Source organism: Cladophialophora bantiana (assembly GCF_000835475.1).
Source record: "Cladophialophora bantiana CBS 173.52 unplaced genomic scaffold supercont1.18, whole genome shotgun sequence".
NCBI lineage: Eukaryota > Fungi > Ascomycota > Eurotiomycetes > Chaetothyriales > Herpotrichiellaceae > Cladophialophora > Cladophialophora bantiana.
This window is the reverse complement of record NW_015971592.1, coordinates 100,278-126,242: the sequence shown is the minus strand read 5'-3', so window position 1 is coordinate 126,242 and position 25,965 is coordinate 100,278. Positions and strand designations below refer to the sequence as shown.

At 51.2% G+C, this 25,965-nt stretch overlaps 9 protein-coding genes across 9 annotated transcripts; 4 read left to right on the top strand and 5 right to left on the bottom strand.

Annotated features, from left to right (window-relative positions):
* Nucleotides 1–1,171: 1,171 nt before the first annotated feature.
* Nucleotides 1,172–2,472, bottom strand: Z519_10325 (ribosomal protein S2; the record flags this gene model as incomplete). Its single annotated transcript, XM_016768042.1, has 2 exons — nucleotides 1,172–2,391; nucleotides 2,442–2,472. The coding sequence occupies 2 exons, from the start codon at nucleotides 2,470–2,472 to the stop codon at nucleotides 1,172–1,174; spliced, it is 1,251 nt and encodes a 416-aa protein (XP_016615510.1).
* Nucleotides 2,473–5,784: 3,312 nt separating this feature from the next.
* On the top strand, nucleotides 5,785–6,389 carry Z519_10324 (uncharacterized protein; the record flags this gene model as incomplete). Its single annotated transcript, XM_016768041.1, has 3 exons — nucleotides 5,785–5,800; nucleotides 5,860–6,066; nucleotides 6,115–6,389. 3 exons carry the CDS (start codon nucleotides 5,785–5,787, stop codon nucleotides 6,387–6,389), a joined length of 498 nt encoding a protein of 165 aa, XP_016615509.1.
* A 1,626-nt stretch (nucleotides 6,390–8,015) lies between these two features.
* Nucleotides 8,016–8,447, top strand: Z519_10323 (uncharacterized protein; the record flags this gene model as incomplete). Its single annotated transcript, XM_016768040.1, has 1 exon — nucleotides 8,016–8,447. The coding sequence occupies one exon, from the start codon at nucleotides 8,016–8,018 to the stop codon at nucleotides 8,445–8,447; it is 432 nt and encodes a 143-aa protein (XP_016615508.1).
* A 1,394-nt stretch (nucleotides 8,448–9,841) lies between these two features.
* Z519_10322 (chlorophyll synthesis pathway protein BchC) lies at nucleotides 9,842–11,085 on the top strand (the record flags this gene model as incomplete). Its single annotated transcript, XM_016768039.1, has 3 exons — nucleotides 9,842–9,989; nucleotides 10,096–10,781; nucleotides 10,858–11,085. The coding sequence occupies 3 exons, from the start codon at nucleotides 9,842–9,844 to the stop codon at nucleotides 11,083–11,085; spliced, it is 1,062 nt and encodes a 353-aa protein (XP_016615507.1).
* Nucleotides 11,086–11,695: 610 nt separating this feature from the next.
* On the bottom strand, nucleotides 11,696–16,196 carry Z519_10321 (uncharacterized protein; the record flags this gene model as incomplete). Its single annotated transcript, XM_016768038.1, has 2 exons — nucleotides 11,696–15,935; nucleotides 15,988–16,196. 2 exons carry the CDS (start codon nucleotides 16,194–16,196, stop codon nucleotides 11,696–11,698), a joined length of 4,449 nt encoding a protein of 1,482 aa, XP_016615506.1.
* A 559-nt stretch (nucleotides 16,197–16,755) lies between these two features.
* Nucleotides 16,756–18,324, bottom strand: Z519_10320 (guanine deaminase; the record flags this gene model as incomplete). Its single annotated transcript, XM_016768037.1, has 2 exons — nucleotides 16,756–17,945; nucleotides 18,099–18,324. The coding sequence occupies 2 exons, from the start codon at nucleotides 18,322–18,324 to the stop codon at nucleotides 16,756–16,758; spliced, it is 1,416 nt and encodes a 471-aa protein (XP_016615505.1).
* Nucleotides 18,325–19,033: 709 nt separating this feature from the next.
* Z519_10319 (uncharacterized protein) lies at nucleotides 19,034–22,636 on the bottom strand (the record flags this gene model as incomplete). Its single annotated transcript, XM_016768036.1, has 2 exons — nucleotides 19,034–22,495; nucleotides 22,547–22,636. 2 exons carry the CDS (start codon nucleotides 22,634–22,636, stop codon nucleotides 19,034–19,036), a joined length of 3,552 nt encoding a protein of 1,183 aa, XP_016615504.1.
* Nucleotides 22,637–22,982: 346 nt separating this feature from the next.
* On the top strand, nucleotides 22,983–24,032 carry Z519_10318 (uncharacterized protein; the record flags this gene model as incomplete). The annotated part of the gene is made up of 2 exons (XM_016768035.1): nucleotides 22,983–23,138; nucleotides 23,199–24,032. 2 exons carry the CDS (start codon nucleotides 22,983–22,985, stop codon nucleotides 24,030–24,032), a joined length of 990 nt encoding a protein of 329 aa, XP_016615503.1.
* Nucleotides 24,033–24,336: 304 nt separating this feature from the next.
* On the bottom strand, nucleotides 24,337–25,446 carry Z519_10317 (uncharacterized protein; the record flags this gene model as incomplete). The annotated part of the gene is made up of 1 exon (XM_016768034.1): nucleotides 24,337–25,446. One exon carries the CDS (start codon nucleotides 25,444–25,446, stop codon nucleotides 24,337–24,339), a length of 1,110 nt encoding a protein of 369 aa, XP_016615502.1.
* Between the last annotated feature and the right edge of the window lie 519 nt (nucleotides 25,447–25,965).

The window sequence follows — 25,965 nt, the reverse complement described above, 5'->3', positions numbered from 1 at the left end:
AAAGCAGCGACGAGAGGAGGCACGCCTGCGGCCGAAGGAAACAAAACCACGGCTCTGAGCAGCCAGCATCAATATGCCACTATATCATACAACAAGAACATATCATGCTTGAGTTAAAAAGCCGTAATTCGAGTAGAAGGACAATTAAGCGTCAGGGTAGGACGGTGGAACGAGAGAAATATCCCGAGTACATTGCATGATCGTCGACTGCCGTTCCACAAGGGCTCCAATACACGTTGACTGGTGACATGCTTTCCACGAGGTGACCAGGTCATGGCGTCTGGAGAAACGGGGCGAGTGTTTCGAGTCGATGTTGAACATAACCATATATATGTATATGTCCAAGTGCACATGGAGTCCAAGGAGCAGTCCTCAAGTATAGACTCAGCCACACACGACTTGAGACGACGAAGCTTACCTTGCCGCACGATTATCGGTTCAGGTTGATGATATGCTCAGCTTGGTCATCTTTGGAAAAGGGAGAAGGCGTTCCCTGTGCTATCCTAGAAGTGGATTCTGCTGAAGAGAGCGAGGATGATCCCAGTGGTTAATCCTTGCTAGATCAACGTCCTGAAGGAAATTGTGAAACACGATAGACGTTTCTTCCGAGAGGCTTAGACGGGGCGGTGGAGATTGGAAACTCCTGCTGCTTTGTCGACAAACAGCGCAAAGGAGAAGCTGAAGCTCAGTTGTAGGGGTTTTCTACCGCGCCGTTTTATACCGTCTTCCTGGTTAGCCAGTTTAGTTCTTGGAAGCGAGGGGCATGAATTCCAGGATGATGCACGAGGTGATCAGCATCTGATGGCGCCAACTTGTCCGTGAGTTCGGTACGAGGCTTCCGAGATAGACGAGCGGTCCAGTAATAACAGGTAGACCTCCATTGAATCCTCTGACGGTACTTGGTAGGAACATGCCAGTAGTACAGTATGTATATGTGGGTGAGAGATGAGGCTGGGATATGGTTGTGTGAGAGATATAGTTCTGGGGGAAAAAAAAGCAAGGAATGGAATCTGAGACTTTGGCATGGTGAATCTTGTGGAAGGGTGCAAATCTATAAGTATAGTACAAAATGGAGATTTGTACAACACAGTTCTTGCCTGACCCAGCATCAAGTTGGCCAGTTAGAAGATCATCGCGACATACCGTTCTCCTATCCCTGGTATACTCAATATCAGGTTGCATCAGCACTCTCACTATCGCCTTTCTGCACATCCAAGGCGGCCATTTCCTCCAGAGCAGCCAGTTTATCCTGCAGCACGCTCGTGTCATACGTCGCCTGTCCTTCCGTTGCCGCCCTCAGTTTCCTCAATCTTTGCCCTTCCTTGCCTGCGTTGCCCAGCACACCACCGATGAGAGAAATGGATCGGAGGGAATCATCATTTGCGGGTATCGGATAGGTTACCCAGGTCGGGTTCGCATCTGTGTCAATGACTCCAATGGTAGGTACATTGAATATCCCACATTCATGCAGGCAAACTTGATTTTCGATCGGGTTCATACAAATCACGAGATCTGGGCGCATGACCTGATGGTAGCCTCTCGACAAGATATCGTCGTATTGAGGTATTTCATTGTCGTGAACGTCGACCACTTTGACGCCACAATCTCCAAGGATTTGCTGCCCGTTCGTCAGAGCACCCGGGACCCATCGGTGGAAGATGTGGTAGCCTTCCGCCAATCTTGCAGAGTTGACAATTATATCCTCCATGCCCTTGCGCGTCCCAATGAAGAGGATGATACCGCCTCGTTCTGCCACTGCTTGGACCACTTTTGCCGCACGCTTTAGGTATGCGTAGGTAATATCTAATGAGATGATGTGAATTCCGTCTCTTATGCCGAATATATAGCCACTATTCGAGGGGTTCCAGAGCGACGTATGGTGACCGAGATGGGTCTGATTGGCAAGCAACATAGGCAGAGTGAGGTCCTCCACTGTGGGAGGTCTGCGAAGAATCGTGGATGGATCGTATGTTTGTGATAGATGTGTTCCTTGACGAGCGGCTCTCTGCATTGCGCGACGGTGACGATTTAACTCTTTCAGATTCCGAAACGGCAGAGCATCTTTAGCGGATGTAGGAGGTGTAATGCTTGATATTGAGCTTGACCCAGGTTTTGTAGCTTTTCGAGCAGCAGAGTGTGCGTTGAGGTCTGCTTGAAGAGAACGAATGGATTTGTGCTGTGACTCGACCATTTCTTCTAACAGCCTGGTCGCGGCTGTTGGAGCGCGATCGATCGTGTCAAGAATATTTGAGGGATCATCGGGATGGCCCGGTATCCGGGTCGTCCCTTTAGCATCTCGTTCTGATGGTCGAAATGTAGGATTGTCTGTCGAGATGCTTGTTGCGTATGCTCGATTAAGTGTCCGCGATGACTGCGCCAGCACTGTCCGCCCTGGATATCATTAGAAAAGTCGACGTCAACCAATCTCCAGCTGTACATACCATGCCGGGCGCAAAACTGTCTGACGATCATTGCTTGCTGGTTTCTGACAGCAAACTAAATAGAGCGCATTGAGAAGTTTCCCTCTGTTCCAATGAAGCTGCTGTAGGCTTGGGCTTGGCGCAAAAAGGCGACGATGCAAACAAGACAAACACAGCAAACACAGCAAACACAGCAAACACAGCAAACACAGCAAACACAGCAAACACAGCAAACATTAGGACGGTTGCGGCTACCAGGCTATCCACCAGCCTGTTATGAGTTGCTCGCATCTTTCCATTTTTCCTATGCTCTAGTTATGCTGTGTTTCAGACGCTCGCCATGATATGTGACCAAATGATCTGAGGCCAGGAGCACAGCGATCTTCACAGCCACGGAGGTAGGCGCTTCACAATGGATGCTTACTGCCTGCAAGCAGCCACCGGAGCGACTCAGCTTCAAACACGAACAAGCCCCCTTTAGACGGTAGATTCGGAAAACATCCTTTCCGCTGCACGATCCCGCCAACACGAAACGCATCCTCCAGCAATTCAACGCTCTTCACGGCTTATTGCATTCACTCAACATATACAAACTGATGTAGTCTTGGTTCTCTACTGGACGCTATGTTTGGCGTTTGTTTGATATCTCGGATAGGCACCAGTGCCAAGGTCCGGAGCGGAGGCAGTAGAACTTCATAAAGTCGGAAAAGAAAACTGAGCCCTGCTCAACTTCGTCTTGCTAATCTCCAGCTTCTTTAGCATCAACAACCTCCGGGCTGCAGCTAGACCATGGACAGTTCAGTCATGGAAGCGGTGAGCACCCCTTGGCAGCTGAGTCTCTCTCCCCCGAAACTAAAGACAGAATAGGATCGACCACGTCGCAACTTCAATCCAAGGAAGACCAGACGGTATGGGCGACAAACCTTTGACCCCGATTACCTAGTCAAGTACAGCCCCAAATGGAAATACTCACGTCTCTACAACTTCCCGTACCCCGGTGCCCATTGGCAACCACGGATGCGAACCATGGTGATTTCCGTCGATGGGGGATCTCGCGGCAACAACCGCAATGACCCCAAATCTCGCGCTGCTTACGGCGTCTTCTTCGGACCAAACTGTCCTCGCAACACTCACGGGTTGGTGTCTCCGAGTGCACCGCAAACGAGTTCCCGTGCCGAACTTGAGGCCGTCCGTAAAGCTCTTGAGATTGTCCAGGGCATGAAACATGCAGGCGAGATCGATGGCTGGCGCGAGATCATCATCAAGCTGGACTCTGACTATGTGACCAGAAGCCTTGGTGAATACATCTGGACCTGGGAGAGGAACGGCTTCATGACCAGAAAGGGGACGCCTGTGGAACATGGTGACCTGATTCGCGAGATGCACGGCACCATCACACAACTGGAGCGTGATGGAGCGGTGCGATTTTGGAGGATTGGGCGTGAGTGGAATCGAGAAGCCGACGCGTTGGTGAACCAGGCCCTGGATGTAAGTCTCCTCGAAAATCACTACCTGCTAGAATCCTTCCCAGACCCTCCATCCCGGATGCAGCTTTGACATGCTCACGACAATACAGGATGCTGCTGACAGTGGCTATGAGGAATCCTGATGAGAGGGACCCGGTTTGGTTGCCGCGACGCAGGAGGTGGGCATTCGAAGGGTGGTTGGCTTGCCTTTTCGAGTTTGTTATGCAGAGGGCACATGCATCGCGCTCCCGGGATCTTGTGGCATGCTGGGATTGTAAGAGATAGTTGTACTGGTAGTGTCGGGGCAGAAGGAGGTTGTTTGCATTGCTTTGCTAGTTTAGTTTGTGTGTATCTGCGTAATCTTGTCTTGCATATGTGTCCTAGATAGGTATTATTGATGGCTTGGTGCCGATTTTAAAATCCCCATCTCCTTGTCCTATGTACTAGTTCAGAGTCGAGGAGGTTGTGAGATCTTTTGGTTGAATTGACAAAGATTGCTTCTGAGATTAGACTAATGTTCCTGGTTTAACAAATGCAGCAAGTGTCCTCCTAGGTGCTTAGACGATCCAAGACAGGATGATCGAATGGAACACCGAAACGTATGAAGGCCAAAGACGCGTCACCTCTCTTCCTCCCCTAGCCTCGCCATCACATCTTCGGCACGTCTCTCTCCCTCTGATCCATCGAACCCTTCTCAGTGTCCCGAGCATGCATCACTGGGATGGCTCCCTAGGCTTCCTTCAGTCCTAGATGGCCATTACCCTCATCATTCACTCTATCTCAGCGCCAATTAAGAGGTCTTGGTTTCACAGTTATGACTGGTACTTACCACCTCCTGTACCGCGGAAAGGTGCCTTTTTCACAGGACAAAATGACTACCCAAGTTTCTGGTTAGTATTCATTTATAAATAGAGATTTGTCGACTTGCCCTGTCCCTTCGAAGTTCGCTTTGCAGCGCAATCTTCCTCAGACTTCGTCATCTCAGATACGACACTATGTCAGTACCTGGTCACGCATATTCTGTGCTATCTAACACATGGCCCTGGATACCCGAAACCTCTTTTTTTGCCTTCGCGATTTGCGACTCGCTGCGTACCTCTCTGAGAGCCATGGCACCCCAACTATGTCAGAGCCGATACATAATCTATCTACCTATTTTCAGAATATTTTTTCTATTTCTTTTTGAAGCTTCCTTCATGGTTTGTATGAATTGAAAGTGCACAAGTCAGAACAGAAAAGTGGACCCAACAAGGAAGTTAACCGTTTTCGCTGAAATGATATTGCTTGTCAATGCGTTGCAAATGGCCTACAACATGGGAGCTCGCTGTAGTGAAATGAAGGGACGCAGGGTCGTCATACTTGAGAGTCGTGAGACATCCTCAGAATCTTGTACCACGGAGGCAGACATTCACTAGCGGGGATTCACTCACTGGTGAAGGAAAAGAGAGAACAGACAGTAAAGCGAAGATGTCGTCTTTGTTTAGACAGGCCGTTGCACAGGCAACCGCCAAGCCTTATTCTCCACTCGTGTCATTTCCACTTTCGCACTAGCTTGCATTTGCCCAAGTGCCAGCTACTGGGTCCCGAGTTACCTCGTACCTAATACTTGCGTGTAGTCTTTTGCTCGTATGTAGGTACATACATAGCGCCTCTATTGTCCTCCCTTTCTGCTCTGTTCGAAGCTCAATCCAAGGTCGCGTCCCAGATACATTGATGGGACGATCGGTGCCTGACATTGGTTGATCAGTCTTGCGCAGCCTCTTCCTCATCAGAGGTCACACGTCAACATTCCCACATAGGGTTTCGCGATGAGGACCTATTGCGGTCATATGTTTTGGACGAACCGTTCCCAACATCAACTATGAGTGCAGGCTCTCTTCTATATCTCTATCTGAGTCATGAACGTCTCGATTAGTATCAAAGACTACTTACCTCTTCAGTGCGTGATCGTATCTCTATATATATATATCTAGATTCATCAGAGGACATCGTCTCAGAGGCGGAGGTCGCGAGATGGCAACGATTATTTGGCTATGCGAAGGCAGAGGCCGTTCGCCGGATCCAAGAAGACCGGAGCGACCATTCTAGAACTAGGATATCTGACGAGCTCTGGACCACAGTCAGAATCCGAAAGGAAGCCGAAGGATACGACCGCGACACATACGAATATTCCCTCAAAAGTCAACACCATCAACATGAATGAGCTCATAGCCTAACTACCGCCCCAGAAGTGTTAGGCACTTTCATCGTGCAGCTGACGGGACCCTTGGATTCACCGGAGAAGATCAAGGATGCTGTTGGCTCAAAGGAGGCCCCACCGATCACAGAAGATGCAGGTGAATACCGTCAAGCGCATTTCTGGCAGATCGATGTTGCAACGAGGGCAAAAATGCTGGACTGGGTCGCTGAGCACCGTGGCAGCTTCCAACCTAGTATTGTGCGCCTGACGAAGGCAAGAGTCTCTGCACACAGAGCAAAACTTCAACTCTTGCACTGGATCTGACAATGCCTCAAAACCGCCGACACGACGAAAAGGACATCGCTCGGCCTTTACAGGACGAATATCCAGTGTGGTATTTCTTTTACGGCACCCTCAGCGACCCAGAAGTCCTCAAACACCATCCCAACTCGGACACAGAACCCTCTCTCATCCCGGCTCATATCGAGGGGGGTGATGTTCGACTCTGGGCAGGAAAAATACAAGGCCCTAGTGAATTCAACAGGATCAGCAAAGGTGTTTGGAAGCGCGTTTCTCGTCCAGTCCGGAGAAGAGGAGGACGCGTTGAGATTTTACGAGACGGACAAGTATGAGGCTGTGCGACGCTGCATTTTCACGGACGATGGGAATTTCAGAGGGCTGGCTTTGTGGTTTGATGGGCTACCGGGAGGATCTAGCATAGGTAGTGTAGATATCCCCGACCTCAGTCCTTAGATATCAAGGGAGCAAGCAAGTCGGATTCAAAAAATAAGTGGCACAATCTGACACAAAATATATACCTCGAGAGTTCTCAATGACGTCGAAGCGGCCGCTATATAGGATATCATTAACGGTACCTCGTGTAGGATGAATGACAGAGTATCACTGTTACTAAAGATAGCCAACATACTTAATGTGAATGAAGGGGACCTTCGATCTAACAACGAATCACTCCACTCTTGTCAGACTGAGCTACTTATTTTTGAATGTGGTTTGCAAGATCTCCAAAATAAACGGCGGTCAGGTGACCAGGGAAGTGATTTGGGTGATTTTCTCGGTGGAGCATCAGCCCCTGAATGCCAAGCCGCTAGACTATTTTGCACGGTTTCTTGTTGCTTGGCATCCAGTCCGCCATTTCTTGTTGTCTTGTCTTCTCCTTGGTGCCTCTTCTCCCTCCTTGCTGGGCCAAACAATGTTTTCCTCTGTCAGGTACGAAGTATCTCGTAGGGGGTAGACGAGAGGTTGGTCCCGTACTCAGTCTCTCGCTTCTCTCTGTTCTTGGTTGCCCCCCACCTCCCACCCCTCGGCGGCCAGGCGAGGGTTGCACACGGCCTCGCCATCATTGGTCCCGCCTCGTCTGCCCCAGCATCGCCCAGCCTGACTTCGAAACACGCGGTGACAGCTGTCTCGTGAGCATCTGAGCAATGCAATTTCACCTGGAGTCTTGGAATATGTCCGTCTTTCAAGGTTTGGCATGGGGGAGCGCAGAGCTTAGGCATGAACACCTAACTAGCCGGCTCTTCTTTTCTTGCTGCCCGCCTGTCAGGAACCAGTGGACTGATATCAAGTGGTACCTTTGGCCAGGGTCACCAGTCCGTCAGTCTGGATGTGAAGTTGCACGCTTGGCTCTCCAATCCAAGTACCGAATACATATCCCCATGCTCAAGTCCCTGTGTGCCGGTTTACTTCTCAGTTTCCCAGCCCGGCCAATTCTAAACAGCTTCTGTTGTTTTGATTCTTCCACAACCTTTTAAAGTTGTCTTTCTTTCTCAATTGCCCGGCACAACTACACCTGGGCGTCCTCTCCTTTTGCCCTTTTGTTCTTCCTTTCGAAAGGCGACCCTTTTCTGCCAAAAGTTCCGCTCCATCCTCCAAAACACCTTTCGCTTTCATCCCCAGCCACGCACAAAATCCTTCACAGAAGTCACCACTATGCGCTCATTCTTCTTGGTGGTGGGCGCCCTTCCCCTCCTGGCTTCTGCCTGGTCAGAACACTCTCTCTTGACCCGGGCGACCGGAAACGCAACCGAATGCGACACGGGCGACAAGGTGTGCGGTGTCTTCTGCATCCCGAGTGACTATACCTGCTGTCCCGATCTCGAAGGTGGTTGCCCATCGAAGTCAGTCTGCCAGAAAGGCGATAACGGCGTGTACGGGTGTTGCCCGGTTGGGGACACCTGCACAGGCGATGGCGGTGCAGAATTCCTCGATGGCGACGGTTCGGCCAGCAGCACTTCAACTAGCACCGCTGATGCCTCAGTTGCATCCAAGACGACTTCGGCCACCAACGCTGCCCAGCCTCTCGTTATGGCTCAAGGATTGACGGCTGCACTCGTCGCCGCCGGTGTTGCCGCTCTCCTATGATAACACTCGACCACTCAGGCGTGCACCATCTCATCATTTGAACTCAGAATCCAACGCGCGGAGTCATTGCAAATTTACGAAGAGGAAATTGGGGAAATGTCAATTGTGGGGGGTTGATGTTGAATTGGTTCTTGCAGGGATTGTCTTCATATTTGGATTTATTGATATCCCCATGACTGCATAATTCGCGATTCGCACCATCACCGTTCGAGCTTTGAATACATACCGCTGTCCATCTCAAGTCTGCCAGGCGGGCAATTACTTTCTCTTCTCTCACCCGTCTCACTGTTCCACTGTCTATCTTCCTTGCATCTTTTCTTTCTCAAAAGACCCTATAAATCCCAGTCCGTCTCGCCAACGAGTTGCAGAGCATCAAGTACAGTGGAGGTACAGAGCAAGAGCGGAAGCAAGACCCAGGACACGCCAGAGCCAAGGACGAGCACAGGTCGTCTTGGGCCCGTCACGCGCGCTTCCAGTGGACGGGGCATCTGTGGAGGATTGAAGTCCCAATGGAGGCCTATGGACGGAGTAGTCCCTCGAGAAGACTGGCTACATCTGCCTCCTCAGGCTCCGCCAGACTGTTTCATGACCACGGGGCACGGCGCGGCTCCAGCTTTTTTTATATCTTGCAATACTACCCATTGCCTCTGCTCCTCCGCCCTTTCGTCCGCTCCTGCATATGTATCTCCCTCCCCGCCCCGTGTCCTGTCTCTGACAGTAAGTCGTGCGCCCACTCTACTGTACATGTCCGTATGTATGCGCCGAGTGAAAGCGATCTGAGAGAGACGAAGAGAGAACACCACCCGAATTCCTGACGACTGGGACGCCCGCGCCACAGCTGTGATTCTGCAATATGGCCCGTTGCTCACCTTATGCATGAAGAATGAGATATAGGAAGAGATAGACCCGGACCATTGAAAGAGGATAGGGATCCGAACCTTGTTTCGGAGCAAGAAGAAATACGGAGTAATGTGCAGCTGGTGGTCTTATGCACGGGGAGAACTACTCCATACTCGCTTACGGCCCGATTTCATCCTTGATGGAGCTTCTCCGTTCATTCCCCACGTTTTGGGGTTGTGCATGTGTACCCATGTTAGGAACTGCTCCATGCCTCCACGACTCGGTAACATGTATTGTGACCAAAGGAACGTGTGGAGAATCCACAGTGCTTTATCCGAGGTCCAATACTGGCTGCAATCGGCGCCCGCACTGGCAGTGGCTCTGTTTCGTCAGGACATGGCAAGTAATAGCTTCTGAATTGGCGGGTTCCATTCAACTGCCGGTCGGCTCCAGGGCTGTTCCCTTTCGGAAAAAAAAAAGGGACAAACAACAAAACGCTCCTCCAGCGGTCACCTTGCTTTGTCACGGAATACTACTGAGACAGTGCAGGAAAAATGTCGTCCATGAGAGCAGCTCGCTTCTACGGCAACAGGGACATTCGCGTCGAAGACGTACCTGTCCCTGAGCCAGGTCCAGGGGAATGTCTTGTCGAGGTCGAGTGGTGCGGAATCTGCGGGAGTGATCTTCACGAGTATGCCGCCGGTATGTATGGGTGCTGTTGTTCATCCATCCCCTGTAGACGAATACAACTGTTTGCCAAGTCCACGATCAGAACGAACTCGGACTGAAGACGAGAAACAAATTGCAGGTCCCGTGTTGATGCGCACGACCGATCCAGAGACCGGCAAGCCCAGGCCGATCATCTTCGGCCACGAGTTCTGCGGCCGGCTCAAATCCGTCCCCGAGGGATCGAAACTGCAAGTCGGTCAGGCCGTCATGGTCGACCCTCACTGTATATGTCGGACTTGCCTTTGCTGCACCGCAGGGAATGATCACATTTGCCAGAAACTCGGCTTCTTGGGCGGAAGCAGTGGCAAGGGCGGCGGTCTCTCCGAGTACGCTACCGTCGAAGAGGCCCATTGTCTTCCGTTGCCCGAGAATGTAAGCTTGGAGAACGCCGCGGTGATTGAGCCCTTGGTCGTCTGTCACCACGCGGCCAAGGCGTCCGGGTTGAACTTGGCAGGGTTGGACGTGTTGATTCTCGGAGGAGGACCCGTTGGTGCTGCCTTGATCTCCGTCCTGAGAGCTCACCGAGTCGGGAAGATCATCCTGAGCGAGCCCACGGCCAAGAGGAAGGAGCAAGCCAAGGACGTGGTCGACAGGGTCATCGACCCGAGAACGGAGAAGGTAGGAGACGTGTGTCGAGAGCTGACGGGCGGTAAAGGCGTCGACGTCGTGTTTGACTGTGCCGGCGTTCAACCCGCGCTGGAAGCTGGCTTTGACGCGATAAAGTCGACGGGCACGTTTGTCAATGTCGCCGTGTGGGAGAAACCAGTGAGTTTGAATTTTATTTCACCCGTGCATACAAAAAGGATTGAGATCGGGCCATTAAACCGTATTGTCATTGCAGATCCAGATCCAGTTCCTGCCGTTCTTCTTCAAGGAGGTCAAGATCATGAGCTCGTGCTGCTACAATGAGCAGGATTTCAAGGAAGTCATGGAGTTGATGGCCAAAGGCAAGTATCCCAAGTATCCTCCCCTCATACAAATACACATATCCCATTCCCCTCCTCCCGTGCCACTGAACAATCAACTTACGCCCCTCATTTTCCCATCTAGGTTCATTCACGGGCTATGAGAAGATGGTGACCAGCCGCATCTCCCTGGAAGACACTGGCCCGAAGGGCTTCGAGGAACTGGTCAACAACAAAGACGACCAGATCAAGATCCTGATCTCGCCCAAGATAAATAAATGACAGAGAGAGAATGTGTGTGAGACATCTTATCGTATATATACTCTCTATACATACCTAGGTAGATAGTTGACTTATACGTAGATTTTGGACCTTAAGACGCTCAGGTATCTGCATGGTATAGCATGCACTTCCATGGCGTGGTTGTCGTGGATGGATTGCAGAAGAATTCGAGGTACGCTAGCCTCGGCCCTCCCCCTTCCAGGGAGAGTAAGACTAGATCACTCTGGTTACAGTCCAGGGTCTTGGTATTGACTATTGAAGAAGCAAGACACATGTTTATCGTATCACACACGACGTACCGACATGGCCAGGAATATAAGGGGAAGGTGGAAATATCCAGCTGGCTCTTCTCAATTAATGATTTTCTTTTCAGTATTCTGGTGTCGTTCCGGTCGAGCATCTATAATCCTGTCAGTCTCGTCTAACCAAGCCATCCAGAAATCATCACGGTCTCGTTCGGACGGCGTGGGTGGCAAGGACGTCATTCCTTTCTCAAATACTCGCCCGTCTCGGCGCCATCGCCCTCAACATCTTCTTCCCCTCGTCACTCGCACCCACCCATGCATCAATGATGCCATTCAACTTCCCTTCATTCCTTAATCTCGCAAGAAATTCCTTTGCGTAACTATACCCGACCTCGTATATCTCATCAAATTTCGCGAACTCCAACGTCCCATAGGCTTCAATGGGAGGGCGCATGTATATACAACCCGGCGTAGCTTTTGCGCGTTCGAGCGCGTCGACCGAGGAAACATATGCGAGACGAGCCTGGATGTCGGACAACGTAGGGGGATTGGGTATCGAAGAGAAAGGGTTCCATCGGTTGAGAAGGGACCAGAAGCCGGAGAGGGTGTCTCCGTATTGTTGCGGAGTATCATCGTCCACGGCGCCGACGTCGACTGCGAATACGAGATCTGTTCCAAGAGATTTCATGTGTTGGACGGTCAGGTTGTCGATATATCCACCGTCGAGGAGCATGCTGCCTTCATCGCAGATCGGCGGGATCAGACCGGCGAGGGACATACTTGCCCTCACATACCTCCATGCATAGCCCGACGTGTGGATCTCGGCACGAGATTTGCTGATGTTTGTCGTATTGCAGTAAAAAGGCAACCAGAAGTCTTCGATCTGCGAATCCCCGAAGGCCTTGAACATGCCACGGTTGAACTCGTGACCGGTGGTATATGCGGCCGAGGGGTAGGTTAGATCCAGTGCGAACCGCCACATACTGCCCATCCGCCCGGCAAATTTCTTCGCGCGTCCGTACATAGGCACAACGTCCGCGTCGCGAGCATAGAGTGCTCCCAAGAATGCACCAATCGAAGTACCCCCAACGATGTCGATGGGTATGCCTGCCTCTTCTAGAGCTTTGATGACTCCAATATGTGAAATGCCGCGCGCGCCGCCTCCACCAAGGACCAACCCAACTGATTTGCCGCAGAGTCGTCTCGCAAGTCGATGCAGGTCGCCTTTGAAAGGAGTGTCAGCTGAATATAGTGGAGCTTGGCGGACTCGGCGAGAGGTGTACTTCTGTATCTCTGCCTGAATGACTTGGACGCTTTGCTTGATTGCTGAACCAAACTTTCGGGGCGGAGCATGAGGTGTAGCCTCTGGGCTCACACGAAATGCCATCTGGATATGATGGTGACCACCGTTGATCCACATTCGATTACTCATCCATTTCCTGGTCAAGCCCGGTTGCGAATATCGGTCGACGTGGAGTAGGACAAGGTCCTTCCGGGCTGTTGTTTTCATTCCTAGAAGGAATCGCTCGTACTCACCAATGCTTGGTGAGCTCTCAGCCAAGCCAACCAGCAGAATGCAGTCTGCTTGGGAGATACAAGTTTGGGTCCAAGGGGCATTTACATTGGTATCTGCAATGTACAGCACCATTCCGTATTTCTCTTCGAGATCGGCAAGGTACTGTGATAGTTTTAGACGACCCATGCGATTGAAGGCGTGTCGGCCGAGATGGCTGAGGATGATGGCTTGGTTCAGCAGCGTAACACCATTCGGCACCCCGGTCTGGCTCAACGCTGCCAGCAACCGGTTCCCAAATTCAACGACTGGAACTCCGGCTGTGACAGGTAGCACTGCTATCGTTCGGAGATTCAGGGTAGATGTGCTCGAGTCACTCAACGCTGCTCTCTTCCTCTCTTGACCCTTTTCTGTCAACGGAGCTTCTATCAGCGCTCGCATACGCTGTGCGATCAACTTCGAGATCTGAATGGTGATGTTGGGGTGCTCCTGTGCTAGACTGTTAAAGAGGCTTCGCGGGAACTTGGCCAACTCTGTGTCACGTATAGCGTGAAGGGTGGCAGGCCTTGTGCCATCGGTCATCACTTCCAACTCTCCAATGCTCTCGCCTTGGCCGTATTCTCCTGTCACCCGCATGGTTCCCCCTTCAAGCTCACGGACCGCTCTCAGTCGCCCGTTGAGGACGATGTAGATGGCGTCGCTATCGTCCCCCTGATGATGGATGACCTGACCGGCGTTGACTTGTACCCACTCAAGAGCAAAATCAATATGCAAAATCAGTCTTGGGAGCAGACTGGTGAGCCGCTTTGCCATCGTCAAGAGGACGATGGGATATTTCTCGGCAACCCTTTCCAATGCCGATCGAGGCAGGAAACCCACATAGACGTCCGTTTTCGCCGTCACATCTGTAAACGATCTATAGGACGACAGTGTCCCAACATAGCCGGCAATACCGCCAGGTTTCACCAGAAACAATGTTTTTTGCACCATCCTTTTGTTCTCTTTGGGCTGACCGGGAAAGCCAGCAGTCGACTGGGTTCGGGAATTGGAAGTTTTAGTTCTTCGAAGACGTGGGAATGTGTCGTCTCGCGAGCCTCTGCGCGACCGATGGCGATCGTCCGATTCTTGTTTTTCTTCTTTCTCTTCGACAGGGATGCTAACGTCTAAGAAGCCGTCGATAACATAGTAAAGGCCTGGATTCCGTTCGCCTTGCTCAACCAAAACAGAGCCCTTGGGGAAAAAGACAATCTCGACGTCGTCCATTAATTCTTCGTTCAGAGTACGAGTGTACGGTGAGCCGCCGACACTGGCCGCCGACGCCGTCATAGATTCCGACTCACCTTCAGCCGAGCCTTCGTAAGGGTCAATGAAACCAAAAGCATTATTGAAAATGGCCGTTTGGCGTTTTGCGTCATAGGAAACAAGCCGTGGAGACTGTTCTACCGAGACTGGCGCTCCTTTCAAGGCCTGGGTTACTGAGTCGCTCAATCCAAGGGCTTTTGCCATGCATTCCAGCACAGATTCGCGAAACAAGCTGTCCTCATGAACTGAATCTTGTCTATGCGGGATGTCGTTTCCGAACGAAGATTGACGAAAAGGTTGTTGTTCACGGTTTCCCATCGGGCTCAGATCCAACCGGAACCTGTCCGGGGCTCCCATACTCGTCCAGTTCGAAGTAGAGCGGAGGTGAAGGCTGGTTGGTCTCTGACTTGGCCTCGACGCACCATGCAGATCACCTGAGCTCACATTTCTGTCACCTATTCCTGGGCGCGTGGAATCGGGTGCTGAAGAAGAGGCAGCTCCCTTTGCTGCATTGAGCCTGGCTATTGTGGCCGCTTCCTTGCGGAGCCCACTTGAAGATCTCCGTCGACCTGCCGTCGGATTATGCAATGCTATCCCCTTCGTCCCCTCCTCGGGACCAATCCTTTCTCGTTCCTTTGCAAACTTATCCCGTAACCTGTCAAGGGCTTGGCCGCGAAGATGGTTTGGCAGGTCGTAGCTGGTATATTTATTCATTAGCTTCTCGATCTGCAGGACCTCCGAGGTCAGCCCCAGATACTGATGGGCGGTTGACAGCGTCACTCGGTGCAGTCTCGTCAATATCACCTGAACTATGTGGGCGGTTGCTTTGGGATACACCCGAGTCAAGCGACGGAATGCGCTTGCTGGGATGATGGCTATTGTGGTGTCAACCACGGCTCTTGCCACGATATCGGGATGCGCAGAAACCGAAAGCTTAGATCTGACCTGATGATTCTTATAGTGACGCTCATCAAAGGCAGATCCAAGAGTCAAGGGTGGAACGCTAGGGAGCCTGGCTTTCTGTGTTTCGCTTAGATAGCCATTGACGGCCGATCCTGGTGTCGGTGGATCCATTGTCGGGCTGGCAACGTTCGAGTCCGGTGTGTGGGTGACGTTGTTGGTAAATCGCGGGCCATTGGGAATATGATCGTCGTGGCGTAACTTGACATCTTCGGTGAACAAGGACAAGATTGAGAATAAAGAGGACATTGACGCTCCATTCTTAACTTCGGTCAACAACTGATACCCCTGATTGCCTTCGCGATATCCTTCGTCTTCGTCGAATAAGTCAATTTGACCCGTGCTGCTCCCATCTGGCGAGTCTCTCAAAGACTTGACAAATATCTGGACCAGACCGTCCACAACCAAGCAAAACCCTTTCTCTTCCTCGAGCAGCAGTGTCTCTCCAGCAATGAGCTTCCTAGTCTGCATCGTCCGCGTCAACTCGTGAAAGATGGGCCTCTCCAGGTATCCAAACACCTTGATTGCGCTAAGGAATTCGTCCAGGTAGTTGGCCAACCCTGGTTTCGAGTCTCCATCTTGTGTGTCTGGAAACAGATCTATCTGCGGCTCTTTTCTCTGTGGTTCTTGCGGTAGGTGTGTGTAATAATTCAGGAAACGATAGCGGACGAACCAACTGACGGTCGAGACTACTGCAAGGAAGATTAAGAGTCTTCAATTGTCAGTCGCGGGGAAAGCACCACAGGTGGGGGAGCACTACTTACAGGGTGGTGAAATTCATGGTAAACGTCAAACTCATGGAAAACAGGGTGAACAACCATGTCGGCAGCGTAATTGTACAGAATGCTATGGTCCATAACAGCGCATGAGGGAGAAAAGTCACGAGGGATATGAGGGCAGCAACAAAGCCCCTTCCAGGCGACGATTGTCCATGTCCCACCAGGACACTTGAACTTGCGGCGGAGGCATTCATGGTGGTGACCGAGCTCGGGTTCGACCTGAGGCTCGTGGGGGCGCAGTGGAGGCTACCTAGGCTAGGGAGCTCAAGGGTGAGAAAGATCGATCCAAGGCCAGCCAGTGAGCACGTCACGAGGACCAGACATTGCTTCTGCACCTACTTGCCGGGCGAATGGAGGCTGTACTATTGTATCGCGTACCGCGACTAGTAAGGGAAATGAGGGTAATGAGGGTGAGATGGGTGGTGAGAAGAAGGAGACAATGACCATTGTTGATCGAATAAAAACGCACGTGAAATGACAAAGAGGGTTGCGAGGGTTCAAGCTTTTTGGCCGCCGCAGTTGATCAGACGTGAGGCATGACGATGGGCGCAGGCACAGGGATGGATTGGTATTCGGGGTGGAAATTATATCCACTACTTTGCCAGCACACGTGATAATCACGTGACCGGGGCCTCAGCCGTTACATAAGCAAGACATATGCCATTCAGCACGAACAGCACCATCAACACCACCTCAGACACCGGATTCTCCGTTGGATATGCTGATGGTGGCATCTATTTCTCCCATGACCCATCACAGCCTCTCGTGTACCAACCTCCCTCCAACCCAAACCCGTCTCACGTTCCTCTCGTCTCCATTCCACACCCATTTGGCAACCCGATCCTCCCAAGATTCCCATCCAAAGACGTCCACCCCTGTATCCGCTGCCCTTCCACTGGAATCCACGTCCCCCATCACAATCTCCTGCACATCCCAGTACATGCCTTCCTCGAATCCCCCTACCCGTCCTTCCATACCAACCACTTTCGCTCCACCCATTGTAGCTAGCCACAATCCCTCCGCAACACTGAGGTTGAACTTGCTATCACCGTCATTCAAGTACCCCACATGCCGGCTGACAATGCAAGCGTTTCGAACCGCATCGAGGATGCTGGGACTGTAGCCGCCGCTGACGTCTGTGCCCAGACCGACCTCAACCCCTTCATCCAACAACGTGCGCACAGGGCAAAATCCACTCCCCAATGCGCTATTGCTCGCGGGACAGTGACTGACTTTGGATTTCCTCTGCTTGACGAGTTGCATTTCTTCCTTGCTGAGATGCACTGCGTGCGCAAGGATTGTTCGTGATGTCAGCAGCTCATGATGATCATACACCTCTGCGTAACTCGATTGATCCGGGAACAACTCCTTGACCCATTTCACTTCATTCAAATTCTCCGAGATATGCGTCTGGACTCTGAGATTCTCTTCCTTTGCTAATGCGCCTAGTTGGGATAGTGTTTCGGGTAGACAGCTTGGTGCGAATCTCGGCGTGATGATGTGGGCCACAAGCTCTCCTGAGGGGTCCAGAGTTCTGCAGTATTCGATGCTGGCTTTGGTGTTTGCTATCGTCTGCTCAGTGCTTTCGTCTCGATAGTATTCCGGACACGCTTCGGGTCGATCCATGCACACGCGTCCGATATAAGCCCTTTGACCCTTTTTGAAAGCAATCTCAGCAAGGAGATTCGTCGCCTCGAGGTGAATGGTGGCATAATATGACGCCGTTGTCGTTCCAAGCGAGAGTGTTTTGGAGATGATCCGGTTGTAGACCGCTGTGGCACGAGCTAATGGGTCAGGCGGCTCAATTGAGTCGCTGTACATGGGGGATTTTTTGCTGCCAAGTGATGATTCCAGAGGGAATGTGTATGTGGTCAGCCAATCTAGCAGTGTAGACTTTCCGAATATTCCAGCATTGGGGTATTGCGAAGCGTGTATATGGGTATCTAGGTTGGAACAGTGGTCAGCCTTGTTCCCCGAATACCCCCTTGTCGGCGTTGCGTTTCTGGCTTCGGACGCCAGCGAGAATTGTCGCTCCCTTTGTCATCGTAGACAGGCACAGCTGCTGTGCGAGACGTTGTCAGCAAAGCGTGACCTACCAATAAATCCAGGGAAGAAGAATCCACTCTCCCCGGCCGTCACAACCGGTGCCTCAACGCCGAACTTGCTAATTGCATCATTTGGCCCGTTGACAGTCCAGTCTGCCTTCTCTATGACCCCTCTGCCATTCTTCCTATCCACGAGCACGGCGCCCGTCCGTATCAGAAGCTCATCAGGCTTCGGTGTGGAGATGAATCGACCAAAATAAATTCGTTTCTGCGTCATTTTCCCTCTATCTGCAATTTATGTCTGAAACGAGTCCAGGAGATTCTAAGCTTTCAGTGAAAGTGGGAGCATGTAAATAGAGAAGAGAAAGCACCCAAGAGTAACAGGAAACCAGCAGCTTTTCCTTCCTTCAAGGTCGCAACGAACGACATTCCTTATCAGGAATACGAATGGGAGAAGAAGCAAGCAAAAAGGTCCAGAGAAGACGAAGGTGGCAGCCAATCGGCATCAAGTTGATGTTCGTTCAAGGGCCTTCGGCGGATCCCGACATGTTGCGAAATTCTCTGGCTTTCTCCCCTAAACGGCATGTATCTGGAAACTCTCAGAAATCGGTCCTCATCCATGGGTTCTCTCCATCCGTCTACATACAAACAGCGGCACTTCGAGTATCATTTCTCTTTTTAAACTGGGGAGCGATGGGCCAACATCTCATTATCGGCAGCCATACTAGATATGTGTGGACGATTCTCAAGCACAAAACTGAACAGAATACCAAGGCACGAGGACTGATATGAAGAAGAATAATGGTGATTGAAAGAATGAAAGAACAATGAAGACTCTGCTACGAGGCTGACGCAAACCTGTGACACCGAACTGCTTTCTTGGTGTTATCAGAGTCGTATGAGAACCAACTTCTAATTGTCCCAGTGTAACTGACTTGTCCCCAGCGACATCTCTCTACATGACTTGCTGCCATGGACATTCGTTTTCAGTCGTCATCATCACTGTCTACAATAAAGCCTCCCCTGATCATCTGCCGCCGTCTCGTTGTCGGCATCACATCGTCGTCCTCATCGCTGAGCTCTACCTCTGCTTGCCCAGCCTTGTGGTGAGAGTCTGCGGCTGCACGTGGTTGGTTAAGCTCTCTGAGAATTGTCTTTTCACTCCTATCAACATTCGCCGTTGCACTTTGGGATGACATTGGAGTATTGCCAGCATCCTCTGCCTCATCTTCGCTGTCCCACGCCCTTGGTTGCTGTGACGAAGCTGTCTCGGTGTGGTGGTCATCAATATCAGCCATAAGCAGATCGTCATTGCTATCTTGCTCTTCATCGGCTAGAGGCATCCGCTTATTGTATGCTCCCTTGCTTGCTGTTTTGGACTGCTTCTCACTGGCACCTAGGCTGGCCTGGTTTCGAAGCTCGTTACGAATCTTCTCTGCATACTTCGTTCGCATTTGCTCTTCCTTCTCGAAGAATAGGCGATCTTTCTCCTCGTCTGATTCGTCGTCGCTGTCCCTGATGTAAGCTTCACTCTTGATCTTGCGTCGCCTGTCTAATGCAGCTGCTCGTCGCGCTGCTCTTCTTTCGGCTGCAAGTCCTTCGTCGATGTCGTCCTCGCCGTCATCATCCTCGCCTCGCTTTCTTTTGCGCTTTGCCCGGAGTTCTGCAAGAATATTCTTGGTTTTCTTTCTCCGTGGATTATCGGGGAAAAGAAACTCCTCTTCACCTTCAGAATCATCAATGAATGCGCTACGCGGTGCATCATCCTCATCATCTTGACTTGTTTTCTCCTTGTTTCTTGCACGACGGATCATATCTTCAGCTTCTTCGTTCTCGTCCTCCCCCTGCCAAGGCGTTTGTTCATATTGTTCGATTGTGGCCTTGTACTCTGCAAGTTGTCCAGCTGAGACGTGCCCAGGCACAATCCAGCTCACTCCAAGCACGTCTTCATCTCCGAGCATTTCGAAGTCAACGAGGCGCATCAACAATTTCAATCGTCCGTTCTTGAACATTGCCAGCTTGATATTCTCTGACGAAGGATGCACAGTGATGTATGACGGCTTACCAACATCAACATTTTCGGGGGGATCTTCACCATCTCTTCGCGCGGCCTCGACGGTTGCCGCTCTCCGTGCCTCGGCCTCTGCTTCCCAAGCATGCCTTTCGTCAAAGGCGTTTCCTAACATTGTCTTGACCCATCGCACGAGGTCTGTCTTGCCGTCTTTCAACAGAACTGTGACGACGATTCCGATCTGCTCCTTGACATCTCTTCCGGGTGCTGGCCTGACTTCTAGCTCTGCAGGAGCTCGGCTTGCTGCTATTGTCTGTTTTTCTTGGCCATATTCGAGATAGTACAATGTCGAGTTGATCTTGCTGAACAACATTTCCACTATCAGTTCCGGTCTTTGATCAATCTTCTTGAACATTTTCTTGAACACCTGTCTTGCAAACTCCGACCACTCTTTGTACATTGCGTGTTTCTTGTCAAGACCGTCTGGGCCATTGATCATCCTATTTAAAAGAGCGATAATATCAATGCGGTACAGCAGGACAGCCAGATCTTGCTTGAAGGCCACTCGGTAAAAGAATCGATGTGCCCGTTTGAGTTGTTCAATGCTGAGATCTCGGTAGAATGTCGTAAGAGAGACAAAGGTGTTGACTGAGTTCTGGGTGGAGAATTTTGCTGCGAATCGGTTGAAATCAAATTTTCGTTCTTTGGAGACCTGAACAACATCGGCAATGTCTTCATTTTCAGAGTCCTCATCATCTGCAGTAGGATCGTCACCAGGTTGAGCCGCCTTTCTCATTTCCTCCTTCCGCTTCTTCTTCGCCCTCCGACGAGAGCGTATCTGCAGGTCAACATTCTCTTTCGAATATCTCTCCAGCATGCGCAAGAAGACGTGCGCCAGCTCAGTGCAGGCATCGAGGTAACCAAAGCCTTGATCCTTGTAGCCTCTCAGGATTTCCACTACCCGATCATGCGTCGTTTCCTCGTAAAAGATTCGATTTTGGATGTTGTCCGCGATTTCTTGGTCCTCCTCCAAGGGGCTTTGTGTCATCTCTTGCACTGTAAGCAAAACTTGAGTGAAGCATCGCATGCAGGCATTTAAATCCTGCCACTCTTTGTTATCTAAGGACACTTGCATGAATCGATTTAGCATAATGAACGTTTCCTGATTGAGAACTGCTGCAACAATTGAATAGCTTTCATCGCTGAAGTCATCTCGGACTTTGTCTGGCTTGACTTCCTTCTTCTGCGTCTCACGTCGGATGCGCTCGGCTTCGAGAAACCATGCCACCGCATAGAAGAACTGGCGATAATTGACATCGAGCAAACGTTCTGCTTCTCGCTCGATGGCTTTGCGGAGATGTGTAAAGAAGGGGTTGAATCCAGAATCGAGGAACTCGTCGACAAAATTCCGTAGTTTCTCAGATGCCGAATCCGTGAGATGTGTGGCGTGGTCAAAATCGTGGATAGTGTGGTCGATGTCCCTGCGTTTTTGTTGAGGCTTACTCCATTTCTTCGACTTGTCCATGTTGAAAAGTGCTTGTTGATCACCCTTGAGGTTATCTTGACCCGAAACGGCCGACATCTTTTCTCCGTCTCGCTTCACCCATAGCATAGTTCCAAAGCGGCCATGTCTGCTCCACTGATGCTTCTTCGCCTCTCGGTTTTTGCTTTCCTCCATAGCCAGGGCAGCCCCGAGATCAGTGATACCCTGACTTTTCCTCTGTTGCTGGGTCATCCACAGTCGTTTTGGGTCAACACCCTTGATCAAGTTGAAGATGATGTCCAACACAATGACATCCTGCAAATTGAAATCTTCGCCCATATTTGAACAGATGGTCAAAAGCAACGCAAAGACATCTTGGTCCCTAAATGCCTCTATAGTCGCAGATCTGGAGACTTCCGAATCCAGACCCTGGCTAGGTAAATTTGGAACTTGCTGAATGACGGCGATGTTTCGAAAGAAATAGAGCAGGAGCTTGAGAATGCCCTCGTCCCGACTCGTTCGCTCGTCCCGTGCCACGGCTATCGAAGGAAGGCCGATTCGCACTACCTGACGGAGGATACTGCTTGTATCACAGCCCAGGATCGCAGCCTTGTAGATGACTTGCGCTTGTTGAATGTAGGGTGTATGTCGGTGATGGTTCAGAGTCATTTCTCCTGTAGTCTCCAATGGCCATGTCAAGGGCACGAGTACTTCTAAGCAAGCCAGCGCAACTCTGGCTTTGAGCTTGTTTTCCTTGCCGTCTTCGGGCCATGAGGCGAGGATTGGCACGAGGTCTCCCCCGACGAGCTTGGCTTCCGCCAAACATCTCGCGACGTCGAGTCGGTTGTTCTTCTCGTCGTACAGCTTCAACCAGCGCTTGAGATCTCGCAGACACGCGAGCGCATCGTCGCCGAGGACGTAGTGGCCATCATCGTCTGTACTACTGCCACCAAGCTAGCCGACGTTAGAATATTTGGTCTGTGAACAGAACCGAGAAACACGTACGGCGTTAACCAGACTGTAGACATACGCTCGGACTTCAGGATGAACGGTCTGAGCCTTGCTGAAGGGATTATTCTCGTCGATTGGGTCCATTTTGTTCAGTCATGCCGTAGTTGCGAGAATACAGAACGTTGACTCAGGAAGCGGTCGAGGTTGGCAGAGACGCGTCTCGATGCCCTTGACGCGTAAAAAGGATCCGGCAGATCATAGAGACCCCAAACGCACAATCCAGCCCTTATCGTCAAGCCTCGGTCCGCGATAAGGGCCACTTGTCTCGCTGACTTGTGGGACCTGCGTGGCGGCAAGTGGCGGGTGCTTCAAGGAGAAATCCCGGCGTTTTGGGAGCTTGGAGGCATGTCGGCATCTTTAAAGACCGCTAGCTCAACACCGCGAATTCGTCTACAAGTATACGCAGAGACAGCGCACAGATCCTTCCACAATGGCTTCGTGGTCGAGGTTATCATCCAGGGTGATGGCCTCTTCAAAGTCAACAGTGGCCTCGCAGAGGCTCGCCTCTTTCAACCGCCAATTCTCCTCCTCGCCCTCAATGGGCTTCGAGGTGAAGAAGCTTGGTGTGGTTGGCGCCGGTCAAATGGTATGCTTCTAGTATGGGAAAATGTAAAAGGACATCTACGATTTTCTAACGGTAACACAGGGTCTCGGAATTGCACTCGTCGCCGCTCAGAAAGCCCAAGTCCCTGTAACGCTCGTGGACACATCCCAACAATCTCTCGACCGAGGCCTCACATTCGCCGACAAACTCCTCGCAAAAGATGTCTCGAAGCAAAAGATTACCGAAGAGATCGCAAAAGCTACAAAGGAGAGATTAAAGCCCACCACCCAGATGTCGGATCTAGCAGACGTGGACATGGTCATCGAAGCCGTTCCCGAGATCCCCTCATTGAAGGAAAAGATCTTCGCAGAATTGGCCGAGATATGTCCTAAGCATGCCATTCTCGCTACAAACACATCGAGTATAAGTATCACCAGGATTGCGCGGGCAACGACCAAGGATCCTACAGATACCTCTGCCTCGTCGCGGGTTGTCTCCACACACTTCATGAACCCAGTGCCCGTTCAGAAAGGCGTGGAGATCATTTCGGGTCTGCAAACCTCTCCAGAAACGCTCGCAGCCGCCGTTGCATTTTGCGAAAAGATGGGCAAGGTTTGCTCCGTCTCGGCGGATAGTCCCGGCTTCCTCGCCAACAGAATCCTGATGCCCTATATCAACGAAGCCATCATTTGCTTGGAGACGGGCGTTGGAAAGAAAGAGGACATCGACAATATAATGAAGAATGGTACAAATGTCCCCATGGGCCCGCTTACTCTTGCCGATTTTATTGGTCTAGATACTTGTCTGGCAATCATGGAGACGCTACATGCTGGTCTAGGGGATAGCAAGTACAGACCCAGCGTGCTGTTAAGGCAGTACGTGGATGCTGGATGGCTGGGCAAGAAGTCCGGCAGGGGTTTCTACGAGTATAAGTGAGCTGATTGCTCCGAGATTCTTTGGACTGGGCGGCACTCCTTTGGCGGAGGTGTCTATCTTTCCTGGGTTCTACAATGGGTGATTCCCATGCGCTGGTGCGCGGATTACGTCGGAGATGTAAAAGGCCACATCAATGATCAATCAAAATGTATTCCTAGTCAACCATTGCGCCATCTCATCTATTTTTCCCCTCAGACCTGCTGTTGTTTCCATAACTTGCTATAGCTTGATCCCCCCACGAGAAATTCCCACGTGTGTAGCGCTCCAACCAGCCGTTCAACCTTTCTTGAAGCAACATCCACCTTCATGTAAACTTCTTCCTGGGGATCTCCGTACCCTCCACTCTCCCGACCTTCCCTGCCCCCGTCATGCGCGTGTTGAACTCATCCAACCGCTCCAAGGGCAAGTTCAAGAACAAATGCTTATTCTTCCACCTCACCTCACTCTCGATGTATTCCTGACTACTCGGCCCTGGTGGCGGTGGTGGCTCCGTGACCTTGGTGATTAAATACGCGGTACTCGCTTCCGCAATGCCATATATCAGCACGCCTAGGAGGGGCACCTTTACCATGACTGTGAAAGCCGCGGAGAAGCCAAACAAGACGCCGCTGCGGTCAATAAACCAAACCTTCTGCTGCTGCTTCGTGAAGCGGATGCGGTGGAAGTAGGGTTCCAACAAGCGGGACATCAGACTGCGGCTCGAGAAATACGTTTGGAGGAAGTGGACCATGTATTGTTTCGGGACAATGAGGCCGAATGCGAAGACAATACCGGCAGGCACGGGCCCAACGGCTTTGTTGAACGTATAGAATGAGGCGGCGGGGAGAACGAAGCGGCCAATCCCAGGGAGGAAGGTGAGTGCGTAGATGGCCAGAGAGATTGCGGCTCGTCGCCCGTATTTCGTAAGAAAGATAATGGCTCCATCAACGAGTGATCGCTTTTCTTTCTTCTCCTTGCCGCCGTGCGTTGGATACATCTTGAGCGTTGGGTAATACATTCCCCGCAGTGTGGCCGGATCGTCGGATTTGTGCTTCTGCACGTATGTGGTGTCCACCCATTTCAAGGACTCCATGAATAGGTTGTCCAGAGTCGGGGTTAAAGAGCCCATGACCATCATTAGGAAGAATGGAATCTGGAGCACGGATTTCGAGATGAAGTCCAAGCCCGCTATGAGTTTGTCGTCCCACGTCTCGTGGTCGAGATTGACGAATAACGATATTATCCAGATGAGCATTTTGACCACATAAATCGGGATATTGAGAATTATTTGGATAGCGAGGCCTGCGCAGACAGCAATGGCGGCTTGCCGGTAGTGTGCCGTGGTAAAAAGCTCTGGGTTTTGCAAAGCTCGGTGGGCGCCTACGAAGGTGAGTTGCGCTCCACGGAGGATCGCATTTGGGTCAAAGTTAGACATGACGCTGAGTGAGCCAAAGAGGCAGTCAGTCCCGATGTCTTGATGATTGCAGGCAAGTTTTCTTCGACAGCTGCGACATAAATTGAAGGCACATTACACGAGCTTGAAGGAAGAGATGACGCTGAGAGCACTTTCGTCATTGTAGGGGTCTCCAACAAGGCTGGGCTTGGCGCGAAATATGGACTCCGGGCTGCCCGGTGGCAAGGCTGCATCAAAAAGGAGGCCTGGGAGTGCTGTCATCCTACGCCCCGTCTGCTCCTATACCTAAAGGTAAATTCTTCTCCGTGAGCCGAGGAAGTCACCTAATACCATCTTCTCCTCAATTCCCGCTAAGAATTGAGAGAGAGCCTGACGAAGGTGAACAGCCACAGGGGTTTCGGATATTAGACGCAGTATCGTTGGGGATTGACCCTTGTCGCACAAGATCACCAAGATATATTTTCCTCCAAATATTAAAAGCGCACTCGCTGATTCTGCACGCCTGTAAGTGATTGAAGAAGCAAAAAAAGACGTGAAGCG